General features: G+C 47.0%; 1 protein-coding gene across 1 annotated transcript; it reads right to left on the bottom strand.

Moving 5' to 3' along the window:
• Positions 1–4,806: 4,806 nt before the first annotated feature.
• On the bottom strand, positions 4,807–24,082 carry MAS1 (MAS1 proto-oncogene, G protein-coupled receptor). Its single transcript, XM_027551975.1, has 2 exons — positions 23,644–24,082; positions 4,807–7,383 (listed from the first exon to the last, which is right to left on the bottom strand). Exon 2 carries the CDS (start codon positions 7,346–7,348, stop codon positions 6,371–6,373), a length of 978 nt encoding a protein of 325 aa, XP_027407776.1. The 5' UTR covers positions 7,349–7,383; positions 23,644–24,082; the 3' UTR covers positions 4,807–6,370.
• Between the last annotated feature and the right edge of the window lie 691 nt (positions 24,083–24,773).

Here is a 24,773-nt window from a genome sequence, read left to right as displayed (position 1 = left end):
GTCTCATCCCTCAGGTTTGAGTCCGGATGTCTGCTGGTCCTTTTCCAAAGTCCAGTCTCCAGGAAACAGCGAGGTCAGGATCTCAAGTAGATGGGCTGTCAACCCGAAGGCAATTCCAGAAGAGGGATTCCCTAAATTCTCTAGGTCAGGAGTAGCATGGGACAGCTGCCACCAAAGCTGGCCACCACTTCTTGTTTTTCTACAAATTAAGAGTGATTTTTCACATTTTTTAATGGTTTAAGAAAAAAGAAAGAATTTTTATGACACACATAAATTATACGAGATTTAATTTTTAGTATCTGTAAATAAAGTACAATTGGCACACAGCCATGCTCATTCATTTACTATGGTTTCCAGCTGCTTTCAAATAAAAAAATGGCAGAGCTGAGTTCTTGAAACATAGATTGCAAGGCCCCCCAAGCCCCAAAGGCCTCCTCTGTGACCTCTGCATGGTTTTGCTGAGGTCGAGTGGGTCTGCTTCAGAGGAGACCACATTCATCTGAAAATACTGACTCTGAGCTATGTTGTTGATTAACCTCCTGTCTCTGTGCTGGCCCTGGGGACAGCACCAGGGCCACGCACCCTGGGTGACAGAGGAAGTCTGTCTCCTTTCCTTGTCATTAATACTATGAGCTTGGTGCTCAGCACGGGCTACACACCATCAAGAGAGCTGAGAAGCACACCTACTGCCTCAAAAGTGTGAGCACTGATTGTTTTATTTTCCTAAAATAGATGTCACATGAAATTCACCATGTTAATTTTTGAGTATACAGTTCAGTGGCATTAAGGACTTTCACAGTGATGTGCAGCCATCACCACGTCTCCAGAGCTTTTTCATCTTCCCAGACTCAAACTCAGTCCCCACTAGACAATAGCTCCCTGCTCCTCCTCCTGCAGCCCCTAGCACCCACCCCTCCACTTTCTGTCTCTAGGAATTTGCTTTCTTTGGGCACCTCACTTGTGAGGAATCATGTAGTGTTTGTCCTTCTGTGGTTGGTCCATTGCTTAGAATGATGTCTTCAAGGAACAACTGACTTTTGGTGGCTGTTTAGGCTTCCCTAGGGGCTCAGATAGTAAAGAATCTTCCTGTAATGCAGGAGACCCAGGTTCGATCCCTGGGTTGGGACGATCCCCTGGAGAAGAGAATGGCAACCCACTCCAGTATTCTTGCCTGGAGAATCCCGTGGACAGAGGAGCCTGACGGGCTATAGTCCACGGGGTCACAGAAAGTCAGACATGACTGAGCGACCGACACTTTCACTGCGCTTTCCCAGTTTACACGGAGTTTCACTCACATTATCTCTCTGACTTGGCACAGCTACTTTGTGGGGCAGGTTATCTTACTCCATTAGAACAGAATCTGTCAGGCAACTCCGGGGCTACCCTGAGGTCACCTGCAAACAGTGTTCTCACCTCGAGCCACACTGCACCTGGACACAGGAAAGGCCCAGAAGAGCTGGAGGTTGTCACTCTGAGAGTGGCTCATGCCTGTGAGGGGTGGGAGGTGGCACCACTTTCATCCCCAAGGAGGACAGTTCTGAGGTGAGTTACTTGCATCCCTTAGAGGGTCCCCACTGTCCTGGGCCCCTGTACTCCCCGAGTCACCCTATTTTGACTTCCTCGCTTCAGTCTGAATTCCTCACTCCCTCTTGTATTCCCAGAGACTACAGACACAAAATCCTTGCCTCAGGCTCTGCTTTGGACAATATAGATAACTGTCTACATATCTATACTACAGAGTATAGATAACAGAGTCAGAGGGTAACATGCTGACCCTAGTACACCTTAGCCCTCCTCTTCTCATTCCAAGTGCAGTGTCCGCTCGCTTCTCCCCTCCTTGTAAGACGAGGTCTCTGCCCCAAGCATTTAGTCTGGTCTTGGCTGAGAGAGATTAGAAAGGGAGTGTTAGCCTAGAACTCTCTTTCTTACAGGGAGTGCCCTGGGGAACAAATGGCCTCAACTGAGACTGCTCACAGAGAATCTAACCTCAATCAGACTGCTTTGTAAAAATGTACTCAGGGAAATGGTCCTATTTTCAGCAGGATATACCCGATCTGTCAAGACTGATAACTATAAACAAGTGTGGAATGAATAGGTTTATGGGGGCTGGGGTCCTCCTCGGTGGGGGAATCTGAGAGTTCTTGCCTAACGGCTTTTCTTTTTTCAGGAATCGATCCAGCAGGGTAGTGAGGAGAGAAAAAAGGTGAGGGGAAAGTGCCAGGCAGAGTGCGGAGACAGAGGGAGTTCAGAAGAGCTGCCCAGTGGATGGAGGAGGAGTTAAAGGGAACCTGGTGAGAGGCCAGTCTGCTAGGACTCCAACCCCTGGGCAGAAGCCCTGATCAGGCGGTTAGGTAGAATAGCAAAAAGGAGTCCAGAATGGTGGTGGCTAAAAGACAAGGAAGGGAAAAGCCCACAAAAATAGAACAAAGGAAGGTCCTAGTATTGGAGTTAGGACCTCAGGTAAAACAAGCAGGACTCCTGGCTATCCCAATTTACATAGGGCAGGCCCAGTGGGAGGAGAAAACACATATAAAAAGAGGAGCCAAAATTGGGCTGGGGGCCTCTCTTCTCTTCGAGTCTTTTGGGTCAGCATGCCCACATGCCTCAAAGATTTATTTTCCTTTACTTTCTAAATAAAACTGAGCTGTAACACAGAGCTGTAATACTGGTCCGTCCGTCACTTCATATTTTTGTTGCAATGAGACAGAACCGAGGAAATTACAAACTCCCCCGACATCTATGGTGCTGTGACTCGGCTATTCTGGACTCCTTTTTCCCTATTCTATTTACCTAATAAGATCAAAGGGAGGGTTCTCTGCTCCACTCAGCAGTCTGGGTGGGACAGAGAATGAGGGGGTGAGAGACTCAAGAGACACATAAGATGAGAGTGGCTGGACCCGGGCCACCAGAGGTCTCGCAGACTGGGCGAGAGATGATACAGAGGGGACTCAAGAAGGGGTGGGCCCACAGTCAGAGGTAAGGGTCTCTGTGGTGTAGAAACCCAGGGGTAGTGAGGGAGAAAGCAGGTGATTGTGATCAGACAGTCGCGCCATGGGGCTTTGGTTTCCAGGAGACTGGCTTGAGTTGCAGTGAGACTCAGGGTACAGCCCAGAAAGGAGAGGAGCTGCAGGTCCCTTGAATTGACACAGGGAAGCAGGCCAGTGGAGGACTTGTGGAGAAATTCTAAGACATTAGAATGCCACCCTGGCCAGGCTGGACGACAATGTGAGTGGGAAGAGAAAGAGGCCTGGGAGCCGTATTCCAAGGAACTTGAGGAATGTGGTGCCAGGATGCCAAAAATAATAGCGACAAAGAGACAGGAGGGGGTGGTGGGCAGGAGCAGATGGGTCTCCAAGGACCACTTCCCCAGCTGGTCTGCAGACTGAGAGTGGCTGGCCTTGCTCCCCAGCACCCCTCCCACCCCCACCCCATGTGGCGTGTCCTTGCCTTCACTCCTGCCTGCCCTCTGCCTGGAATCCTCTCGCTCCTTAGTTTTTTGAAATCCCACCTCCCTTCCAGCAACCAAAGGGTACCTCCATGGAACATTCCCCTTTTACTACAAAAGATTGGATTCCCCTTTCTCCTGACTGCCACCCAACTTTGTTTATAACACCCTCCTGACACTGACTGTGTGCAGCTTGGAGCTGTAGTTGCCTGTGTGTACCTTCCTCTCCTATTCTAGAAGACCGGGGCTTCTACTTGCTCATCTTGGCCTTGTTCTGATCCTGGAGTTTGGCAGAGAAAGCCATGTGTGAATATTTGCAGCAGAAATGCTTCAAATCCTTCCTCTTCATCAAGACCAAGCATTCTATTCTAGCAGCCTCATCCCTGTGCCCTAGGAATTCTCAGAATGGCACCTAGTAAGCCATGATGACTTAAGCAGATTGTCTAAATATCCAGTGGATATAAATGATGATCTAGTCTCCTCTTCATATTTGCATATTATTTTAACTCTTCTTGTTTTAGTTTTAACTTTATAAATCACTTTTGGGAGCAGGTTTTAGATGAAGAGAGAGATATTTGTCCTGGAAACCCTGTCAGATTCTGACTCTCACTTCTTTACAAGGCATTACTCTTTAAAACATTAGGAGAATTTTTATATTCATTATTACGTTAAATTTCCCCGCTTTAGGAAGGCAGTAAGTGGGGGGCTTCCCATTTAGTTCATCATATTCTCCTTGGGTGAAAATTCCTTGTTTCCAAGAGTATCTGAGTTCCTCTTTGAGACCAAGATCCATTTGAGACGAGATGAAGTTGCTCCATTTTTCACTGACCCAGAGGCATTAGGGGAGATGACATAAACAAAGCAGAGTGACTCTGATCTCCCGTTTTCTGTTCTTCCCCAGTGAAGATGCTCTGTTTTCAATCAAAAACAAGATCATCCTAAATGTCACCACTCAACATCCATCTGGACTCCTGAAAGCAAGCTGCCTTGTTTCTGATCAGATGTCATCACCCACTGAAAAGCCTCCCACCTCCAAACTGGGCTGGGTGGGAAAGCCTCATACATCTCTCCCAGCGAGGCTGCCCCCTTGGTTACAGGTGACCATTTCCTGTTAAAGAAAGGGGATGGAGCAGAAACAGGTGGCAACTGAGACCCAGGTTATCACAGCTTCTCTGACCCTTTGGAGCCCAACAGTTACAGAAATACTTGTTCAGTCGTGTCCGACTCTTTGTGACTGTAGCCCGCCAGGCTCCTCTGTCCAAGGGATTTCCCAGGCAAGAGTACTGGAGTGGGTTGCCATTTCCTTCTCCAGGGGATCTTCCCGACCCAGGGACTGAACCCATGTCTCCCACAGTGGCAGGTGGATTCTTTACCACTGAACCACCTGGGAAGTTCATAAATAGTAATGGGCCCATTTATGGATGTGAACATTTTACTCCCCACAGAGCCACATGGAGCATTGCCATTTTTCGTGGGACGCCCAGAAAGGAGAGCAGGAAAGCAAGCATGGTCTCCAGGCTAGGACGTGCCGCCCGAAGGTGCAGACACAGGTCCCAACAGGTAAGCCACAGCTCACTGAAGTGCGGGGAAATCCTGCTGAGGTCTGTCTGGGGAGAAACGTCCTGTTTCCCTCTGAGATGTGGCCATGCTGTCCTCAGCCCTGCTGCTGAGCCTCCTTCCAGAGCAAGGCAAGGAGATGAGCAGGACGCAGTGGCAGTGAGGCAGGCACCAGTTCGAGCAAGAGGTCCAGGTGCCAGTTGGTGCCGCAGTGGGCCCCTCTCCCTCTTGGAAATAAAAGGAACCCGGTGAGGGAAGATGGGGTTTTTCTTTTAAGATACTAGTCTGCCATCTTTTCAGTCTGCTAGCTTTCCCATTAAAGCCGTTATTCCTGGTTCCAACAAATTGTCTGCTGATTTATTGGCCTGTTGTGCCAATGGGAACTTTGTGACTATAAATACATAACCCTCTTCATGAAGGGAGGAGGTTCCAAAAACACAATCACCTGCATGATTTCATTCATGAACATTTATATCAAGCAAAGGATTTCAAAACAGACTTTCATTTCATGAAGCATTCCCACAGAGGGAAGGGAAGCCGCAAGGAACTCCTGTGCTGGTGGCCAAATGCTTCCCCTCCCAACCCAAAATGATGCCCCAGCACACAGCGGTTGGGGGTCCTAACATCTCAGATGGTGATGTCCCACAAAGAGTTCTCGTGCAGCAAACGGACAGAAGACCTTTGTAAATTACAGTCATCATTTAAAAACATGTAACAATTATTTGTACATGATAGAGCTGTGTGTGTGGGAGTGTGTGTGTGCTTTACAAAACAGAAATGTGTATTTCTTCTTCCACTTCAAAGAGTCACAGAGACTGATGTTTCTTAACACTGACGTGTGCCAGACCCTTCGCATACCTCATCTTCCAGTGTCATCTTCACCACAAGTCCAGGAGGTATGGACTACTACTGCTTCCATTTTATACTGAGGAAATGAGGTCCCTGGGGGTTAAAACAGGTCAAACCAGCGGCAAAGGACAGAGTCAGTCTGATTCCAAAACTCATGTTCTTCCTACAATATGGCTTTACTTTTTCAAGGTTCATCAAATACTTGTGCCTTTACACACCTGTAAACCTTCCTGCTGGTGTAATTTTTATAGTTCATGGAGAAATGCTTCCAGGAGAGCTGAAGAGGAATAGAAGGAATTTTTTGGAAGTTACAGAAAGGATGAAATTTCGACACGTAGTCAGGCATTTCCAGAAGGTACAACACAAGAGTACAACCTCAGCATTAATTTGCATCTCATGCATGTGGGGTAGGGTGTCCTTCCATATCGTATTTTAGGGGGTATTCATTTTCATTCCCAAGTACAAACTGCGGCTCATCTTTGTCCCACTGTTTTGGTCTATACGATCTCCTTCCGCTGGTCAGACAACAGTCTCGGTTGCTGTGGTGGCCGTGTGGTCTTCTGGTTGCCTGGGCTGCATTTCATCTTTGAAAGCCCTGGTCAGAACCACTTTCAAGGACTCTTTGAACCGCTTCTTCCTGCTGCTGCCCACAAAGAAGTAAATAAAAGGGTTGGCGCTGCTATTGATGGTAGAGAAGAGAAGAGAAACGTGGTGCAAGTTCTTGAATGTCGACCAGTACTCGTAATAGAGCAGGTAGAGGAGCCTCATGGGCATGGCGAAGATGAAGAATATGATGATGGTGACGGTGATGACCAGGTACAGCTTCGAGGAGTGGGACGCCCACGAGTTCTTCCGGATCTTCACCACCAAGATGGTGCTGGACACCACCATGAGGGGAGTAAAGACCAGGAAGCTCAGAATGGCTATGAAGATGATCACGGCCCTGCAGTCTCCTCGGGAGTGGGTCTGTCCCTCACTGTCAATGCACATGACGTATTCCATGGTGGTCACCAAGCAGGAGAGTGCCCACAGGAGGGCACAGACGAATGCCGACTGGTGCTTGGGGCGGTGGCACCGGTACCAGATGGGGTACAGGACAGACAGGCACCTCTCCACGCTGATGGCCGTCAGCAGGTACAGGCCTGTGTTGTAGCCAAAGAGAAACGTCACCGATAACGTGACAATTGTGTAGTAATAGCCAGAAGACAGCTCGTAATCTAAAGCATAATCAACAGACAGAATAAAGATGCAAAAGAGCAACGAGATGTCCGCGATGGACAAGTGGGTGATGTAGACGGTGAAGGGGTTTCTTCTCATCCGGAAGCAGAGGAACCAGAGGAGGATTCCGTTCTCAACAAAGCCCAGCGGGGAGATGCTCATGATCACCCAGTGCACGATGGGAATTTCCCGGCGCGGGTCCTTGACGGAGGTGTTCCCGCTGGTTGAGGCGTTGGAGGGCTCCTCAGCAACAAATGATGTCCCGTTTGCCTCATCCATGAGGGGGCCTCAGTCTGGGTTCTTCGGGTAGTTTTCTGTAAATAAGTTTAGAAAGAAAATCAAGGTTGATGAATTGCAGTAAAAGATTTCAGCTATGGCTTGTAACCTTCATGTCATACAGGAGAACATGTCTACTGGACTGTACAATTCTCTTTCCAACGAAGGTGAAAATGAGGCACTTCACCAAGAGAGAACTGATCTAATGGCCTTTTGGAAGCCCCCCCGGCAGCCTTTGGCTCTGTACTGTTGCTTGTGGTTCAGCACCAAAGGGGGTCCATCAGAGCAAGAGGATCAGGTTTCTGGTGTCCATTTCTGGTCTGGCCCAAGCTTTCTGAACGGCGTTTTGAAAATCATCTCATCTTCTGTTCCTTCATCTCCTGGCCTGAGAGACCAGGTTAACCGCGTTAGAATTCGATGACAAAGTACATGTTGGGGCCACACTATTGCTGTCACCTTTTACTGAACAAAGTGCCATAAGTGATGGGTGAGTGAGAAGGGAGACATAGAAAAAAATAGGTTCAATAGTGCACCAATATTTTCACAAGTGTGACCAATTAGAAGTATGTGTTTTCTATAGTCTCAATATCTGTGATGAAGCTGTGTACCTAACTCAGACCAAGTGTGCAGTGCAAACCATCCCTGGGGAACAGATGGCACATTTCAACAAGATGTATTCACATCCCCGAGCTCCATGGGCCAGACCACGCTGGAAAACACTACCGATCAATAGTAAACAAAGCCCTGACCCAAGCCCAGTAAAATGCTAAATATCTGAGACTGCAAAACACCATTATCAGCAATTTCCCCTCACACTTTAGGAACTGCTAAATAAATGTATGCACGCCCCCCTCCCCTTTCCTATTATGTAACAAATGTACATAAGCCACTTCCACTGCTGGGGAACAGAAAAGGCAGGTGCCCACAGAGGTCACCTTCTTTGCTTCTGTTCATGGAGTCCTTGGCTTTTTATTTTTGATGGTGGTGGTAAAATATTGTTCTCTGCTTTGGTCCTTGCAGACCAGGGCCCTATATGTGCAAAATAATCGACCTTTAGAAAGTTACTTACTAGGAGCTCCCCAGTGGCTCAGTGGTAAAGACTCTGCCTTGCAATGCAAGGAACACCAGTTCAGTCTCAGATCCAGGAAGATCTCACGTGCCATGGGGCAGCTGAGCCTGTGTGCCCCAACTACTTCAATCTCAGATCCGGGAAGATCTCACGTGCCATGGGGCAGCTGAGCCTGTGTGCTCCAACTACTGACCTGTGTCCTAGAGCCTGCAATTCCTGAGCCCACCTGCCCCTAAACCCAGGCTCTGCAACAAGAGAAGCCACTGCAATAAGAAGTCAGCACGCAGCAACCAAGGGAGCAGCCCCCGATCGCCACAACTAGAGGGAAGCCCAAACAGCAATAAGGACTCAGCACAGCCAAAAATAAAGAAAAAGTTAGTTCACAGACTGCCGCCTTTCCTCATGACCTCACCAGAGGCAGAACAGAACCTAGACGTGCTATTTTGGGAGCAGGTGCGGGAGTGGTGGTCACATTCTAGGTGATGAGACCCTGGAGCCCACACAGCTAGCTCTCCTCTCCTTACCAACACTCCCCTCAGTTGCTCTGCTGAGATGCTGGAAATTATTTTTCCTGGACCACATTCTCTTTTCGTTTCATAATCAGACCATAGAGGGAGAGACTCCAAAGCTCTCAGGAGCCCAACGCAAGGCCCAGAATTCACAGTCCCACGGCACTGCTGTACAGACCAGGCTTTGTTAAAAGTTTGTAGGTGTGAGATAGCCGTGTTCCCCAAGTTCGTCCATCAAAGATTTATTCAATGCCAACTTCAGGTCAGGCACTGTTCCAGGAATGGGGCTACAGCAGTGAATGAAACAGACAAAGTGCCAACCTCTGGGAGTTTATATTTCAGTGGGAGGCAGTCAATACCCAGTAACAGCAGCAACAAACCAATGGATTTTCGATTGGAATAAGCGCCACAGAGGAAAGAAAAGCCTGGACCACGGCGGAATCAGAGTGTAATTGTGGAGGCAGTGAGACGTGGTTAGGGTCTAGATGCACTCTGAGTTGCTACCAGGTGAGACAGGAGTTATTGTAGGAAAAGAGAATGGCTTTTAGCCATTTGTTGTCTGGACAAGGCGCAGGGGGAGCGGGTTGGGAGGGGTCATACGGAGCTTGGGAATCTTATGCAGCTGCCACATGTAGCTGTCTTGGAGCATGTTGGGAGCTGGGGTTGGGGCAGAAGCAGCGAGAACAGGTGAAGTATAAAATCATGAGGCTAGATGAGATTGCTTATGAAACCTGGGTCCTTAAAAAGGAGAAGAGGTCCAAGGACTGAGCCTTGGGGCATTTCAAAGCTTAGGGGTTGGGGGATGAGGAGAAGGAAGCAAAAGAATCTGGGAGACTAGGAGCATAATTTATTCATGAGAGCAGGAGGGAAGGCCGAGTGTGCAGTTTAAAGTACAGACAGCTAGGTAAAGTGAAGAGGGGATGTTAGAAGTTACAAGTTCTCTTTTGGATGTACAGTATCTCTGTTTTCAGCAAAGTCAAGAGCAAGGTCATCTGCTAAGAATGAGGAGGTGTTATGAGTTTAAGGAGAGCGGGCAAGATGTAATTAAGTGAAAGCAGGAAAGAGAGCAACATTTCTAGGCAAACAGAGCCTGCCTGGACTGGGGCTCAGGAATCTTGAGTGAGATGATTAGCACTTGTTTTTCTCCAGCTATGGCTCAGCTGTCCAGGTGTGAATGTGCAGAAAGAGGAGAGTTGGATTTAGCCAGGATTGGGGTTCTACCGGGCTGGTGCAAAGGAAACTGGAGACCAAAGGAACTGAAGTGCAGAGACTATGGAATCCAACAAGATTAGGAGAGAGTTGAGGCCAGGAGAGAGGTGAGAGTTGGTGAACAGGAAATAGGAGCCTTTGTAGATCCCATCGGTGTCAGAGAACTGACTGCTGAGGCCCGAGTCCTGAAGGCAGAGAACTGGAAAATCGGAGGCAGAGGTCGAAGAGCGGGATGCCCAAAGCCGAGCCTGCGGTGGCGTGGTTTGGGTATTGATTATTGGTATTGATAAGTGTGGTTATTGGTATTGATACATGTAGCGCATGACCATGGGAGTGAATAGCTAGAGGAGACGGGAAGACAATATCTTCTGACATGAGATCAAGACCCGAGTGTTAGAATTGTCTACATAGACATTGAAATCACTGGGAAACAGGGCTGGAATACAGGACATCGTTAGAGAAAAGCTGGCTGTGAGCCAGGTGTTCAATCTTCAAGGAATTTGAGAGAGCGGCCCGGGGGTCTGTAGATGGTCACAGTAAGGGGGTGGTAAGTGAGATGGTTGGATGGTGTGCACTTCAGAGCTGGGTGCTTTGGTGGTGGTGGTGGTGGTAATAGTGTTTCAGGGGGAGAGAAGAAACAAACAGAATAACCTGAGACACAAAAATGGTAGAGGGAGGAAGGGTCTCGATCAGCTTTGTCCAACAGAAATGCAATGTGAGCCATATGCGTAATTTAAGGTTTTCTGAGAGCCATAAAATATAAGGAGAAACAAGCGAAATGAATTTCAATATTTTATTTAACCCAGTGTACTCAAAATCTCATTTTGAACATGTAACTGATTTATAATGATTAATGGGCTACTTCAGTTTCTTTTTTCACATTAAGTCTCCAGAACCCAGTGTGTATCCTACTCTCACGGAGCATCTTGCCTCCGACCAGCCACGTCTCACACGTAGGTGGCCACGCGGGCCCGTGGCCACCGTATTGGCTGCTGCAGGTCTAGCGGGGCTGTCAAAGCCAAGAGAACTTAAACCAAAATCGAAGACTAGAACGTAAAATCAGGACCTAATCAAAATTTCTAAGAAAAGGGACAAGAACAATCTTTCTGACTCAGGTTCAGACGCCAGAATCTCGTGTGGACCACAGCACCATTCAGCCTTTAGTTTGTCATTGCGTGCATGAGAGCGCTCGTGTACTCGTGAAAATCAGTTAGGAAAGATGTTTCAACCCACGAGACCAAACTGCATTTTTCTATTACAGTCAAACCCAAGTCACCAAGTCCCTCTCTGAAGATAGGTGATCTTTTCATTTTCCAACCAACATGTAGGTTTCAGTTACCATACTAAGAGTCAAAGATGCAGAAATAAACAAGATACAACCTCATGCACAGTTTGGCAGGGGAGGCAGGCCGAACTGAAACTAATTCAGTATGGGAAATGGAATAAAGGAGACTGATCGCATCAGAGCAAGCACACACCAGGAAGCCACGTCTCAGGATTTCAAGGAAGGCTTCACAGGGCTGGGCCTTGAAAGGTCAATAGGAGTCTGTTAGCTGAGGAAGAGAAAGAAAGGCATTTTAAGAAAAGAGAACAGATGGACAGGGGTGTGGCGGCAGGAGGCACAGGAAGTTGGTGGTGGAGTCTGAGGAACCCGGTGGGCCCTGGGTGGATGTATGGCTTTACATAGAAACAACTGGACTGAAGCATGAAGGCCTGGCTATGATGCTTCTTTAAATATCAGACTTATTTTATAGGTTATACTTATCCAACAGTAGTGCTTAAAAAGTACATAGGGTTCCTTATTAAAAATGCAAATTCCAGGGCCCCACTATTTCAAGAAGCCTGGGCTGGGGCCTTGGAATCTGAATTTTCATAACCCAGGGGATTCTGATGCAGATGGGTCCTAGGCCATGGTTTGAAAAACACAACCCTTTGCAAAGCTCTGGAGCCATTAAAGTTTCAGTGCAGGCCTGGGAGGTGGCCTGAACCATGTTTTAGAAAGGTTACCCTGCACAGTCTACAGCCTGAATGGAAGGGAGTTACAGACGGAGCAAGAAAGCCAGTAAGGTGTTGTTGAAATAGCCCCAGTGAGAAATGAGAACTAGGACAGTGGCTAGAGGAACGAACGGATTCCAGAGACATTTCAGAGCAGGCCAGTCAGATTCCTGTGTCCACCAAGGGGGAGAGAGACAGGGCAGTGAGTGGACTGAGCCTCCCATCTGAAGAGGCTGTGTAGACAAATGCTTGGTGGCTGAGATCGGGAGCAGGAGGGACAGTGGCCGGGGGAACCAGCAACTGGGTTCACGGTGTGTTGAGAATGAAGCATCAGTGGACACACAGAAGGGTGGGTTCCAGATCTGCTCACCTGTATGTTCTCCCTCCTGAGGGCCTACATCCTTTAATAAGTAGAACTGCATTTAAAAAATACTAATAATAGACACACATAGGAGACCTTTAGAACATTGTTACTGGGCATTTGCCAAATGCAGTGTGTGTAACTGATTCACTTTGGTATACACCTGAAACTACCACCACATTGCAAATCAACTATACTCCAATAAAATTGTTTTAAAAATGAAAATGAAAAAGTAAATTTCAGATGCAGAAGTCACCTGAGACCACGTGTTCCTCTTCTAGTCTCAGGCCTCTGGCCTAGCCTCCTGGGATCACTCCCCTCATTTCCTGTTCTCCTTGCTCCCTGCACCAATCTGCCCCTCCCAGACCCTCATGCTGCCATCCCTTCCTGTTCTAATATTCCCTCCACTACTCCAGTGTTACCCATTAATTACCTCCATAGCCATGGCATTCCTCCCCATAGAGTTAAAATTGCATCTCTGTTGTTAAACCACAAACTCCTCCAAGGCAAAACTGTATTATTCACGTCTGACTCTCCAGGACTTGGCATAGCCATTCAATAAATATTTATTGAATTATTCCAAGAAATAAAGCCCATCACAATGGCCCTGAAAATGTACCCTGGTTACCTGAGAAAGAAAACCGCTGTCTTGAGCCTAGGCAGCCACAGTTAATAAAAGGTTCTCTAATGATTAATATAACTCATGAATCCCGTACCTGGGCAGACTTTGGTCATGATGTGGTTGGAAAGCAAATAAAAAATCCCATTAAAACTAATTCTCACTAAAAACTAACAATAACCCTCCAAATTGATCTGCTGCAGCACGGTTTTACTTAAATGAACACATTACTAAAAATGACATTCCCAGACTTACCAGACCAAACTGAATTTCAGTCCCTCAAGTGAAATAGCAGAGGGTAGCAAGAAGTGCCTTGAACACAGCTGGTCCTATCTGCTCACCAGCTCCCCAAATCTTTCTTCCTCTGGGCACCTTGGTCATTTTGGATACCATTCATCTCTGAGGCTGGATGACTAGGGTGTTTGAGGTCGGGAAGAATAAGGAGAATAGAAGGGTGGGTGCGACTCACTGACAAGACCGTCTAGCTCAGATAGCAGGGAAGATGGGAGGAAGCAATAGCACTGCAGTATGAACCACCGTGGGTAACTTGTCTCCAGGTCAACCCAGTCCTGGTCCTGTGGGCTCCTCTGTTCAACACACACAGCATCTTCTTTATGTACGTCTGTTTCTAGGTGGCAAACCTGCCGTGGTGGCTCAAAAAAACATAAAGACTCCGCCTGCAATGCAGGACACCCGGATTCCATCCCTGGGTCGGGAAGATCCCCTGGAAAAGGGAATGGCAACCCACTCCAGTATTCTCGCCTGGAGAATTCCATGGACGGAGGAGCCTGGCAGGCTTCAGTCCATGGGGTCGCAAAGAGTCAGACACGACTGAGCAACTAATACAACACAACAGTGTTTAGCCGGCAGGGACTGTCCTGGATTGTGTCCATGGGGTTGCAAAAAGTTGGACATGACTGAGTGACTGAACTGAACTGAACTGACAGTCCTGGATGGAGGCAGAATGTCTTGACGGCCCTCTGTGCCTGCAACGTGGTCAGTAACACAGCAACACAGTGGTGGGTGGAAACCCCACCATGTGCTTGAGAACAGATATGAGTGGAGCATGATTCTGGGAAGCGCTATCCCAGCCTCTCTTCCCTCTTATTCCCTACAAGTCCCCAGGAGACAGCCGTCAGGTGGAGTGCGAGAATGCCGTCACATAGGACTTCAGGGTTCAAAGCGACTTCCCTTCGGGTCAGCTCTGGGTCCTTCAATCGGCTTGGGAGGCTGAGAAGTGTGAATGAAAATACTGACATCGCCTGCCATTATCAGTAAACAAAGGATGTTGTAACCGTCAAGTGCCAACATTAGAGCCACCCCGTTGATGGTAAGACCCGAGGGAACTCAGGATGGAGGCCTGATGCCCACCATCAGGCAGTCAGATGCTGCAGCCACCCCAAAGGTGCACCTGAGGAGACTCGGGTGAAAAATCACGGGATCCGGGCCCAGATAGCTGAGATACACATCAAAGGAGTCATTTCAGTGAGCCCAGCCTTACATCTTCTCATACACAGATAAGCATTAAATCCCGTAATTTGAGATGCCTGGTTTTCTCTAATTAATAGTAATCTTTTGGTGTACCATCTACCTGGCTTTGCTGCAAAAGCTCCTATATATCCTGGTTCCACTCTTATCCTCTGAAGCAGTCCCTCAGAGTGATCTGAGACGCTGTGTCTCAAGCTTTTGTCCTCTGTTTTTCCACCAAATAAAGCATAACTATTATTTTCCAGTAGTTATGTATGGATGTGTAGATTTTTCCAGTAGGAAAAATCCAGGTTTTTCCAATAGTCATGTATGGATGTGAGACTTGGGTCAAAAAGAAGGCTGAGCACTGAAGAATCGATGCTTTAGAAATGCAGTGTTGGAGAAGACTCTTGAGAATCCCTTGGACTGCAAGGAGATCCAACCAATCCATCCTAAAGGAAATCAGTCCTGAATATTCATTGGAAGGACTGATGCTGAAGCTGAAACTCCAATACTTTGGCCACCTGATGGGAAGAACTGACTCATTTGAAAAGACCCTGATGCTGGGAAAGATTGAAGGTGGGAGGAGAAGGGGACGACAGAGGGTGAGATGGTTGGATGGCATCACCGACTCGATGGACATGAGTCTGAGCAAGCTCCAGGAGTTGATGATGGACAGGGAGGCCTGGCTTGCTGTGGTCCATGGGGTTGCAGAGTCAGACATGACTTAACAACTGAACACCACCATCCATTTTTAGGTTGTATGGTTTTGAGTGGGGGTTGTTTCTTTTTTTTTCAGTCAACATAAGGAAGGAAGGAGACATTGCCCTCATTTTACAGGGAAAAACTCGGCAGGGGTAGGGTTCAGAGTCACTGCATCACACAGCTCCAGGGGGCTCCACCACTCATCCGCTCCGAGTCCGCTGCTCCCTGGGCCCTGCAGAGCATCGAGGCCTGAAAGTTCACGTGGATCCTGAACCCTGATGGCCAGGGCGGGAATCCAGGTCCCCCAAGTTCCAGTCTCCTACTTAAAAAAAAAACAGTCTGGAAACCACTGTTCTAACCAGCCACCCGCATTTTGCCGACCACTAAAGAGAAGCTGGAGACACATAAAATCCCAACTCAGTTCTGCAGGCCCAGCAGCTGGGAGCTCCTGATTCTTTCTCTGAGCTCATCCCACTCTGCCCTGGGGCGGAATCCTATTTTTAAGACCTTACCTTTTATAGCTTCTCTGTTATAAATTTTCTAATCTAGCCTGCCTCTAATCCTTCCTACTTAAGGAACAGAAGGCATCACATTCTCTTATGTTATAGGATTTTTTTTTTCTCATTTAATTCCTGATTATGACTCTGCTAATGCTGGATGGAGACCACTGGATAGTCTCCATATTCCAAGTCCACGTGAAGCCAAGGAGCCGCCAGTGTGGCTTACACAGCCCCAGAGGACCCGAGGGCTCCCCCGATGGGCTCATTTTTGTAGCCAGTTTAATCTTAACACAAAATGAGGGGGATTTAACTTTTTTTCATTGCTTTTTTCTCTAATTATAAAACAATATTTTTGTTCACTGAAGAAAATTTGGAAAATTCAGTAAGGAAAAAAAAAATCACACATTAAACCATTACTCAAAATTAACCTGATCGAACATTTGGGGATGTTTCTTTCTAGTCTTTTTTTCCCCCATCTCACATACACTGTCTTTTAAAATTGAGACTGCGTTTTATAGTCTGTGTGGTTGCCTGCTTTCTTTTTTTTCACTCAGTGTCATATTGGAAACATTTTCTCTGTCAGCATATATTACAGAAGAACATGACTTTGACTATCACTGTGTGGATGCGCCATGATTTATTTTTAATAATCCTTTAACTGTGGACATCCCAGTTGCTTCTGACTTTCCACCATTATTTTTCAAAAAACAAGTGACTATAATGAACTTTCTTGGATACAAATTTTGTGCACGTCTTTCATCATCTCCTTAGGACATATTTCTAAAAGTGGAATTGCTGAATTAAACAGTATAAATATTTTTCAAGATTTTAAAACATTTTAACAAGTTGTCTTCCCAAAACTGTACCAATTATACTGATATCAACAGTATAACTTTTTTTTTTTCACAGCATATATACATTTTTTGTCCCCACAGCATCTCCACTTTTTAAAATTCCCAACTTTGGTAGCTGATTAAAAAGGCATTTTGCTTTAATTTGCATTTATTTGATCTCTCATGAGTTTGAATATTTTTCATGTTAACAGTCACTTGAATTTCTTCTTTGACAGATTCTTTTTTCATGTTCTTTTACAGAGCTGCAATAATTCTTTGTAAATATAATATTTTGCCATATATGTTAGAAATTCTTTCCTCTGAAACTGGGGTAGAAGATGTAAGATACAGCTTGAAGTTTTCTTAAAAGCATTTCCTTACAAAGACCCTGATGCTGGGAAAGATAGAAGGCAGGAGAAGGAGGGGATGACAGAGGACGAGATGGTTGGATGGCATCACTGACTCAATGGACATGAATTTGAGAAAACTCCTGGAGATAGTGAAGGACAGAGAAGCCTGATGTGCTGCAGTCCAGGGGGCTGCAAAGAATTGAAGACGACTGAGCAACTGGACAGTAACAACTGTTACAAGTCTGCCTGTACTCTGCTAATAATTGAGGTTTGGAAGTTGAAAGGATTCTATATATACTGTAAACCACTCTTTGTCTTATAGGTGAGGAATCCAGCTCATGACTAGCAAGATCACATACTGAGTTGGCAGCCACGCCAGCAATGGAGCCTACATTGCCCAGGTTCAAGTGGGCACTATTTCTCCTGCCCACCCCAGGCTTCTGTCAATAGTTGATGTGTGTGTGAAATTCACTCACCCACGTTAAGAGGCAAATAGAACTTTGGGGACATTTAGCAATGGCCTTAATGTCACCAGAGTGATTACCGCAATCAAAGTGATTAGTAGTAAAGATTTTTATTTAAAGTTCCAAGGAATGGACTTTTTGTTTCTCAGAGAATGTTATTACTCATCAGTGGGTAGATTTTTATTTATTAAAGCACCATCTATCCAATGCCAAACACAGAACAACAATAAAAATGGTTTCAGTTTCTGCTCATCCACTACTTTCTTCTGCAAAATGGAGTGACCACAGTCATCACCACTATCAACAGCTCTATTAGAAAACAATTAAAGCAAAGTGATCCATTCAACAGCTTTTAGACAAGTCCCCCGAAACAGATTAGGAATGATAGAGTTCTCACACCCACCTCACCCAGACACGATACAGCGTGTGTTATGAGATGCCGTTGCATCTCCACGCTGTGGCCTCGAGGGGACACTGCTGCCTGGACGTGCTTTCTTCCCTCTGGCTCTCCCCCTGTCTCTCTGTAGTTTCTTCTCTGTCTCGCTTCCTGGATCTGTCCTCACCCTCTCTTTGGGTCACCAGGCTCCATCCTTGGCCCTCCTCTCTTCTTACTCTGTAAACATGCACTGGTGGTTTCATTCGATTCCCTCATTTCAACTATTATCATATCCCGATGGAGTCCAAGTTGACAGTTCTAACTCAGACATCTCTCCAGACTATCAGACGCTATTAATAATAGCCCTGGAGATTTTAACTGGGCCTCACATAGCAGCACACAAACCTCAGCTGATCCACAACAGAAATCAGAGCTTCCCTGCTGTTCCATCAGTTCAGTTCAGTCGCTCAGTCACGTCCGACTCTTTGCGACCCCATGGACTGCAGCACGCCAGGCTTGTCCTGTCCGTCGCCAGCTCCTGGAGCTTGCTCAGACTCATGTCCATCGGGTCAGTGATGCCACCCAACCATCTCATCTTCTGTCGTCCCCTTCTCCTCCTGCCCTCAGTCTTTCCCAGTGTCAGGGTCTTCTCCAATGAGTCAGTTCTTTGTATCAGGTGGCCAGAGTATTGGTCCACTGAAGAAGGGAATGGCAAACCATATCAGTGTTCTTGCCTTGAGAACCCCATGAACAGTATGAAAAGGCTGTTCCATACCTCCTCTGATGTTTTTAGCCTTCCAAGCCAAAACAAAACAAAACAAACAAAAAAAAACGGATGTTTTACCAGGCACTACTCACCTTGTATGTTCCCTGCACAGTCCCTGGAAGTAGGCTTTTCTCAAGGAGCCCTGGTTCCTCCTAGCAGAGAAGGGGCTATAGAAGCCAAGATCTGGATACTGTGAATACCCAGTGCTACTGAGGTGTCACTGCTCCCAGGCACAGAGCTAAGGAATATATGTATATGAATACATATATACATACATATAGAGACTGACATCCATATTTTTGTAAGTTTCTACATATGCATTGAATACCAATGAATTCACATCAGTATCTCCAATTTGGATCCAGCATCACTGAGTTCAGTTTCGTTTTCTTCCCCTTCTCGTTTGTAATTCCTGTCTCTGATGGTAAGAAACCTGGCTCCCATCGCCCTCAAGCATTTACCTATTCAATCAACCCCGCTACTGGCAATCACTCTCCTGTGTCTAACACTGCCACTGTCTCCTGCCCTGGGACACACGTCTCCCAACAGAAGATCTGAACCTGGCCCCAGGTTTCCTCCCTTGCTGTGCAGATGGCTTTCTTGCCCTGCCGTATCACCACCACCCTCTTCACCTAGCTGGGCTGCTCCCCGATGGCTGTTCCTCCCCTGCTCAGATTCCCCCACTTCATACAAGCCACGATGAGTCATTTTTCATATTGTTTGGCTCATCAGGCAAGTTTGGCCTTGGAGTACAAAAGGAAGCAGGGAAAAGGCTAACAGAGTTTTGCCAAGAGATCACCCTGGTCATAGCAAACACTCTCTTCCAACAACACAGGAGACAACTCAACATGTGGACATCACCAGATGGTCAATACCGAAATCAGATTGATTATATTCCTTGCAGCTGAAGATGGAGAAGCTCTTACAGTCAGCAAAAACAAGGCCAGAAAATGACTGTGGCTCAGTTCATGAACTCCTTATTGCAAAATTCAGACTTGAAGAGAGTGGGGAAAACCACTAGACAATCCACATATGACCTAAATCAAATCCCTTACGATTATACAGTGGAAATGAAAAATAGATTCAAGGGGTTAGATTTGATAGATAGAGTGCCTGACAAACTTATGAATGGAGGTTCCTAACACTGTACAGGAAGCGGTGATCAAAATCATCCTCAAGAAGAAGAAATGGAAAAAGGCAATATCGTTCTCTGAGGAGGCCTTACAAATAGCTGAGAAAAGAAGAGAAGCAAAAGGCAAAGGAGAAAAGGAAAGATATATCCATCTGAATGCAGAGTTCCAAAGAATAGCAAGGAGAGATAAGAAAGACTTCCTCAGTGATCAATGCAAAGAAATAGAGGAAAACAATAGAACGGGAAAGACTAGAGATCTCTTCAAGAAAATTAGAGATACCAAGGGAACATTTCATGCAAAGACGGGCTCGATAAGGACAGAAACGGTATGGACCTAACAGAAGCAGAAGATATTAAGAAGAGGAGGCAAGAATACACAGAAGAGCTATACAAATAAGATCTTCATGACACAGATAATCACAATGGTGTGATCACTCACCTAGAGCCAGACATCCTGGAGTGCAAAGTCAAATGGGCCTTAGGAAGCATCACTAAGAACAAAGCTAGTGGATGTGATGGAATTCCAGGTGAGCTATTTCAAGTTCTAAAAGATGATGCTGTGAAAGTGCTGCACTCAAAATGCCAGCAAATTTGGAAAACTCAGCAGTGGCCACAGGACTGGAAAAGGTCTATTTTCATTCCAATCCCAAATAAAGGCAATGCCAAAGAATGTTCAAACTACCACACAATTGTACTCATCTCACATGCTAGCAAAGTAATGCTCAAAATTCTCCAAGACAGGCTTTAACAGTATGTAAACTGAGAATTTCCAGATGTTCAAGCTGGATTTAGAAAAGGCAGATGAACCAGAGGTCAAATTGCCAACATCCACTGGATCATCGAAAAAGCAAGAGAATTCCAGAAAAAAAAAAAACCAGTCTACTTCTGCTTCACTGACTATGCTAAAGCCTTTGACTGTGTGGATCACAATAAACTGTGGAAAATTCTTAAGAGATGGGAATACCAGACCACCTTACATGCCTCCTGAGAAATCTGTACGCAGGTCAGGAAGCAACAGTTAGAACTGGACATGCAACAACAGACTGGTTCCAAATTGGAAAAGGAGTATGTCAAGGCTGTATATTGTCACCCTGCTTATTTAACTTCTATGCAGAGTACATCATGAGAAATGCTGGGCTGGAAGAAGCACAAGCTGGAATCAAGATTGCAGTGAGAAATATCAATAACCTCAGATAGGCAGATGACACCACCTTTATGGCAGAAAGTGAAGAGGGACTAAAGAGCCTCTTGATGAAAGTTAAAGGGGAGAGTAAAAAAAAAAAAAAAAAACTGGCTTAAAACTCAACATTCAAAAAATTCAGATCATGGCATCCGGTCCCATTACTTCATGGCAAATAGATGGGGAAACAATGGAAACAGTGAGAGACTTTATTTTCTTGGGATCCCAAATCACTGCAGATGGTGACTGCAGCCATGAAATTAAAAGGTGCTTGTTCCTTGGAAGAAAAGCTAGGATAATCCTAACACCATATTAGAAGGCAGAGACATTACTTTACTGACAAAGGTCCATTTAGTCAAAGCTATGGCTTTTCCAATAGTCATGTATGGTGTGAGAGTTGAACCAAAAAGAAAGCTGAGTGCTGAAGAACTGATGCTCTTGAACTGTGGTGTTGAAGGAGACTCTTGAGAGTCCCTTGGACTGCAAGGAGATCAAACCGGTCAATCCTAAAGGAAATCAGTCCTGAATATTCATTGAAAGGACTGATGCTAAAGCTGAAGCTCCAATACTTTGGTGACCTGACTCATTGGAAAAGACCCTGATTGGGAAAGATTGAAGGCAGGAGGAGAAGGGGATGACAGAGGATGAGGTGGCTGGATGGCATCACTGACTAGATAGACTTGAGTTTGATCAAGCTCTGGGAGTTGGTGATGGACAGGGAAGCCTGGCATGCTGCCGTCCATGGGGTCGCAAAGAGTCAAACAGGACTGAGTGACTGAACTGAACTGAACTGATGATGAACCAGGCTATGATAGAACATAACACCCACCTCCCTCCCGCAAACATAAAAGAATCATAGTCAGTAAAGCATTTGAATGCAAAAGAAATGTTCAGAAAAAAAAGTTGGACATTGTTCAAATTATGTCCCAGGGGTGACTGTATTCTGTCTGTTTATCCTACTTTGCCTGAGAGCCACACTTTCACTCCAACTGACCTTTGTTCAGGTGTGAGTCCTGAACAAAGCAGCTTAGCCCCTCTGAACCCCAGGTTCTTCGCAGCGTTGGCACATATTTTACTGTATTTCTGGAAGCCTGGGGTGTCAGAAAAGCTAGAGACTGAAAAGCACTTTGCCAGTACAAGTCTCATGGAAACGCCAAACTGAGATCATAAATCAACAAGCAGAGAAAACAAGCGTGGTGGTTTCCATAGATGTTTAAGGAAGCGGGCTGGCAGGTCTACTTGAAACTGCTACCTGCATTCACTTCTCAGTGAACAGATGGGCAGCGAGGGTGACAGAAAAGCAAGAGAGATGAGAGAGGGCAGAGTCATGGGGGCATTCCAGCTTCAAGGAGGTAGAAGGCAGAGTTTTAAAGGCTCTGTTCAGGTGCTTGCTGAAGTTTTCTCTTAAAATCTAGAAAGAAAAGCATCCTCTGCCATAGCTCCCTCTCCACTCAGGTGCCCAAGGTCCGCCCTGGTCCTGAATTCTCAGGCTATCATAGCCGTCTTAGGAAGGAAGGAAGAGAGGGATGGAGGGAGGGAAGGAGGGAGAAAGGAAAGGAAAGGAAAAAGAGCAAGAGTGAGAAGCCAGCCAGCATCCAGGGTAGGCCACCTGAAACTTCGTACGCTCCTAGGCAACCGAAAGGAGGGACCGGCCCCCAGGCTGGACCGTGCGGGTGTGCAGCTCCGGAGAGACGGGCACCTGCCTCTGTGTGTGTGCGGTAACCTGGACAAACAGAGACCCATTCGAGAGGTGGAATTTCCATGGCAGGCACCGGATCTGATGGGAATGTGCCGGCAGGGACATCTGTCCTTGTATTAAATGCCTCGTTCCCTCGAGCCGTCTGCACAGAGAAGCAGAAACTCCTCACTCCCTTCCCAAGGGTACAGCAAGGTCACCTTAGACCACTCATCTCGAACGTGGGGGGAGTTGGGTGATTTTATATCTGAGGGGACATTCGGCGTTTTGATGGTCACGCTGAGAGGAGGAGGGAACTGGCACCCAGTGGGCTGAGACCAGGGATGCTGTTCAACATCCTAGGAGCTTCCCACAGGAAAGAGTTTCCCACAGGGAAGAATTTCTAGCCCCAAATGTCATGATGCCAAGCTCAAGATACCTAGCGGTGGGCTTCTTACCACCTTCTCCCTGCTCTCTGCATAGCGATCGGACGAAATCCTGCATGTTCTCTCTCCAGTTCCCCTTACCCACCCTGCCTGGGAAATGCTGCCAAGATGCTCACATCAAAGAACAGGGGAATCCTTTCAACAGAACCTCGCCACCTGCGCACCTGACTTGAGAAGCGACGGAAACCACGACTAACACACCGTACCCTCTGAGGAAGGCAGAGGAGACTCAACCCCGCTGCCTCCAGCCAAGTGATGTCCCCAGAGGAATCAAACACACGGTAACAACCCCTTCAAACCCCAATTCCTTTATCCCTGATAATATCCCCGTAAACAACCTTGACCACCTCTAAGTCCACCACTGACTCTGGGAACTGAGATTCTTGCCAAGATTCTCGCCCCCAAGATTCTCGCCCCCTGTCACGAGTCAGAAAGAAAAAGTTAGTGTGGAAGTTTCGACCCCAAAAGTTGAAAACCGACGTCCGGGGACAGTTAATGCAGCAATAGAAGCAAGTTTTCCAAAACAAAGGCAGGAGAGAGAGGTTTTTGGCAACACAGAGCAGACATCTAAGACACCGTTAAAACCACCAGCACAGAAAGAGTGGCCCGGGCAATAGCTTTTGGAAGATGGAAAAATCTTACTTTGGTTGTCAAGGTCAGCTGAACAATTAGAAACCAGGGTGCAGGCTCACGCAGTCCATTCACTCAGAGAGAGTCAGAGGTGGCGGCTGGGAGGCTGGACCTTCGCGTCCTGGGCGCTGCTGTCCTGCCGACCTGCAGGGTCCCCTGTGCCCACATCCCCTCCAGGCAGGCTGCAGCCTGCCTTCTCTGAGGAAATCAGAGCTGCTCTCCCACTGCTGAAAAAATTCGAGATGTGCCAAGCAGATGGTCCCACGCTTATCAGCAGAAGCTGTGCTTCAAATGGCATTGCTCAGTGACATGCTCAAGTGAAAATCTTCACTCCGATCCAGAGTGGGACTAGGCTGGTGATCACGTGAGGTGACTGACCTCCCCCCTACCCCAAACCACCAGGGCCAGCCAGGGTTGAGGAAGAAGACAGCCCAGAGAAACACTGCACAGAAGGGCAAAATCACGTGTGTAGCCGAAAGACAGCCGCAGCTCAGATTCCTGACTCAGCCTGTGACTGGCCAAGTGATCTCTGCCAAGCTCTGGAAGACTCAGTCTTGTCCCCTGTAGAATGGAACTCATCACGACCCAAAGCTGCAATGGTTAAATGAGGTGTAGGAACGCACCTGCACAGTGAGGGACATGTGGTTAAACAATTAAACATCCCCTCCCTTCCTGCAGGGCTTCCCTGGTGGCTCAGACGGTAAAGAATCTGCCTGCAATGAGGGAGACCTGGGTTTGATCCCTAGGTGGGGAAGATCCCCTGGAGAAGGGCATGGCAAACCACTCCAGTGTTCTTGCCTGGAGAATCCCCTGGGCAGAGGAGCCTGGCGGGCTACAACCCATGGGGTCGCAAAGAGTCGGACACGACTAAGCGACTGACACTTCCCTTTCCTACAACCCATGTTCAGAGAGTCTCATGCCCATGTGAGTGTGCAAACGTGATGCAATGCAGGAGGGAGAAGGAGAGAGAGAGCCCAGAACTGGGTCCCAGGGGTGGACGAGCACCAGTGCCCAGCTCGCATCTCAGCCTGGCTCAAAGATGATTCCTGGGAGCAGCTGTTTCTGTGAGATGCAGATCCTCACCCAGGCAGCCAAGTTACTTTCTCCCAAGACCCTCTTCTTGGTCAACAGACCCCACGTGA

Source organism: Bos indicus x Bos taurus, chromosome 9 (genome assembly GCF_003369695.1).
Source record: "Bos indicus x Bos taurus breed Angus x Brahman F1 hybrid chromosome 9, Bos_hybrid_MaternalHap_v2.0, whole genome shotgun sequence".
Classification (NCBI taxonomy): domain Eukaryota; kingdom Metazoa; phylum Chordata; class Mammalia; order Artiodactyla; family Bovidae; genus Bos; species Bos indicus x Bos taurus.
This window is presented reverse-complemented; position numbering and strand designations above follow the sequence as displayed.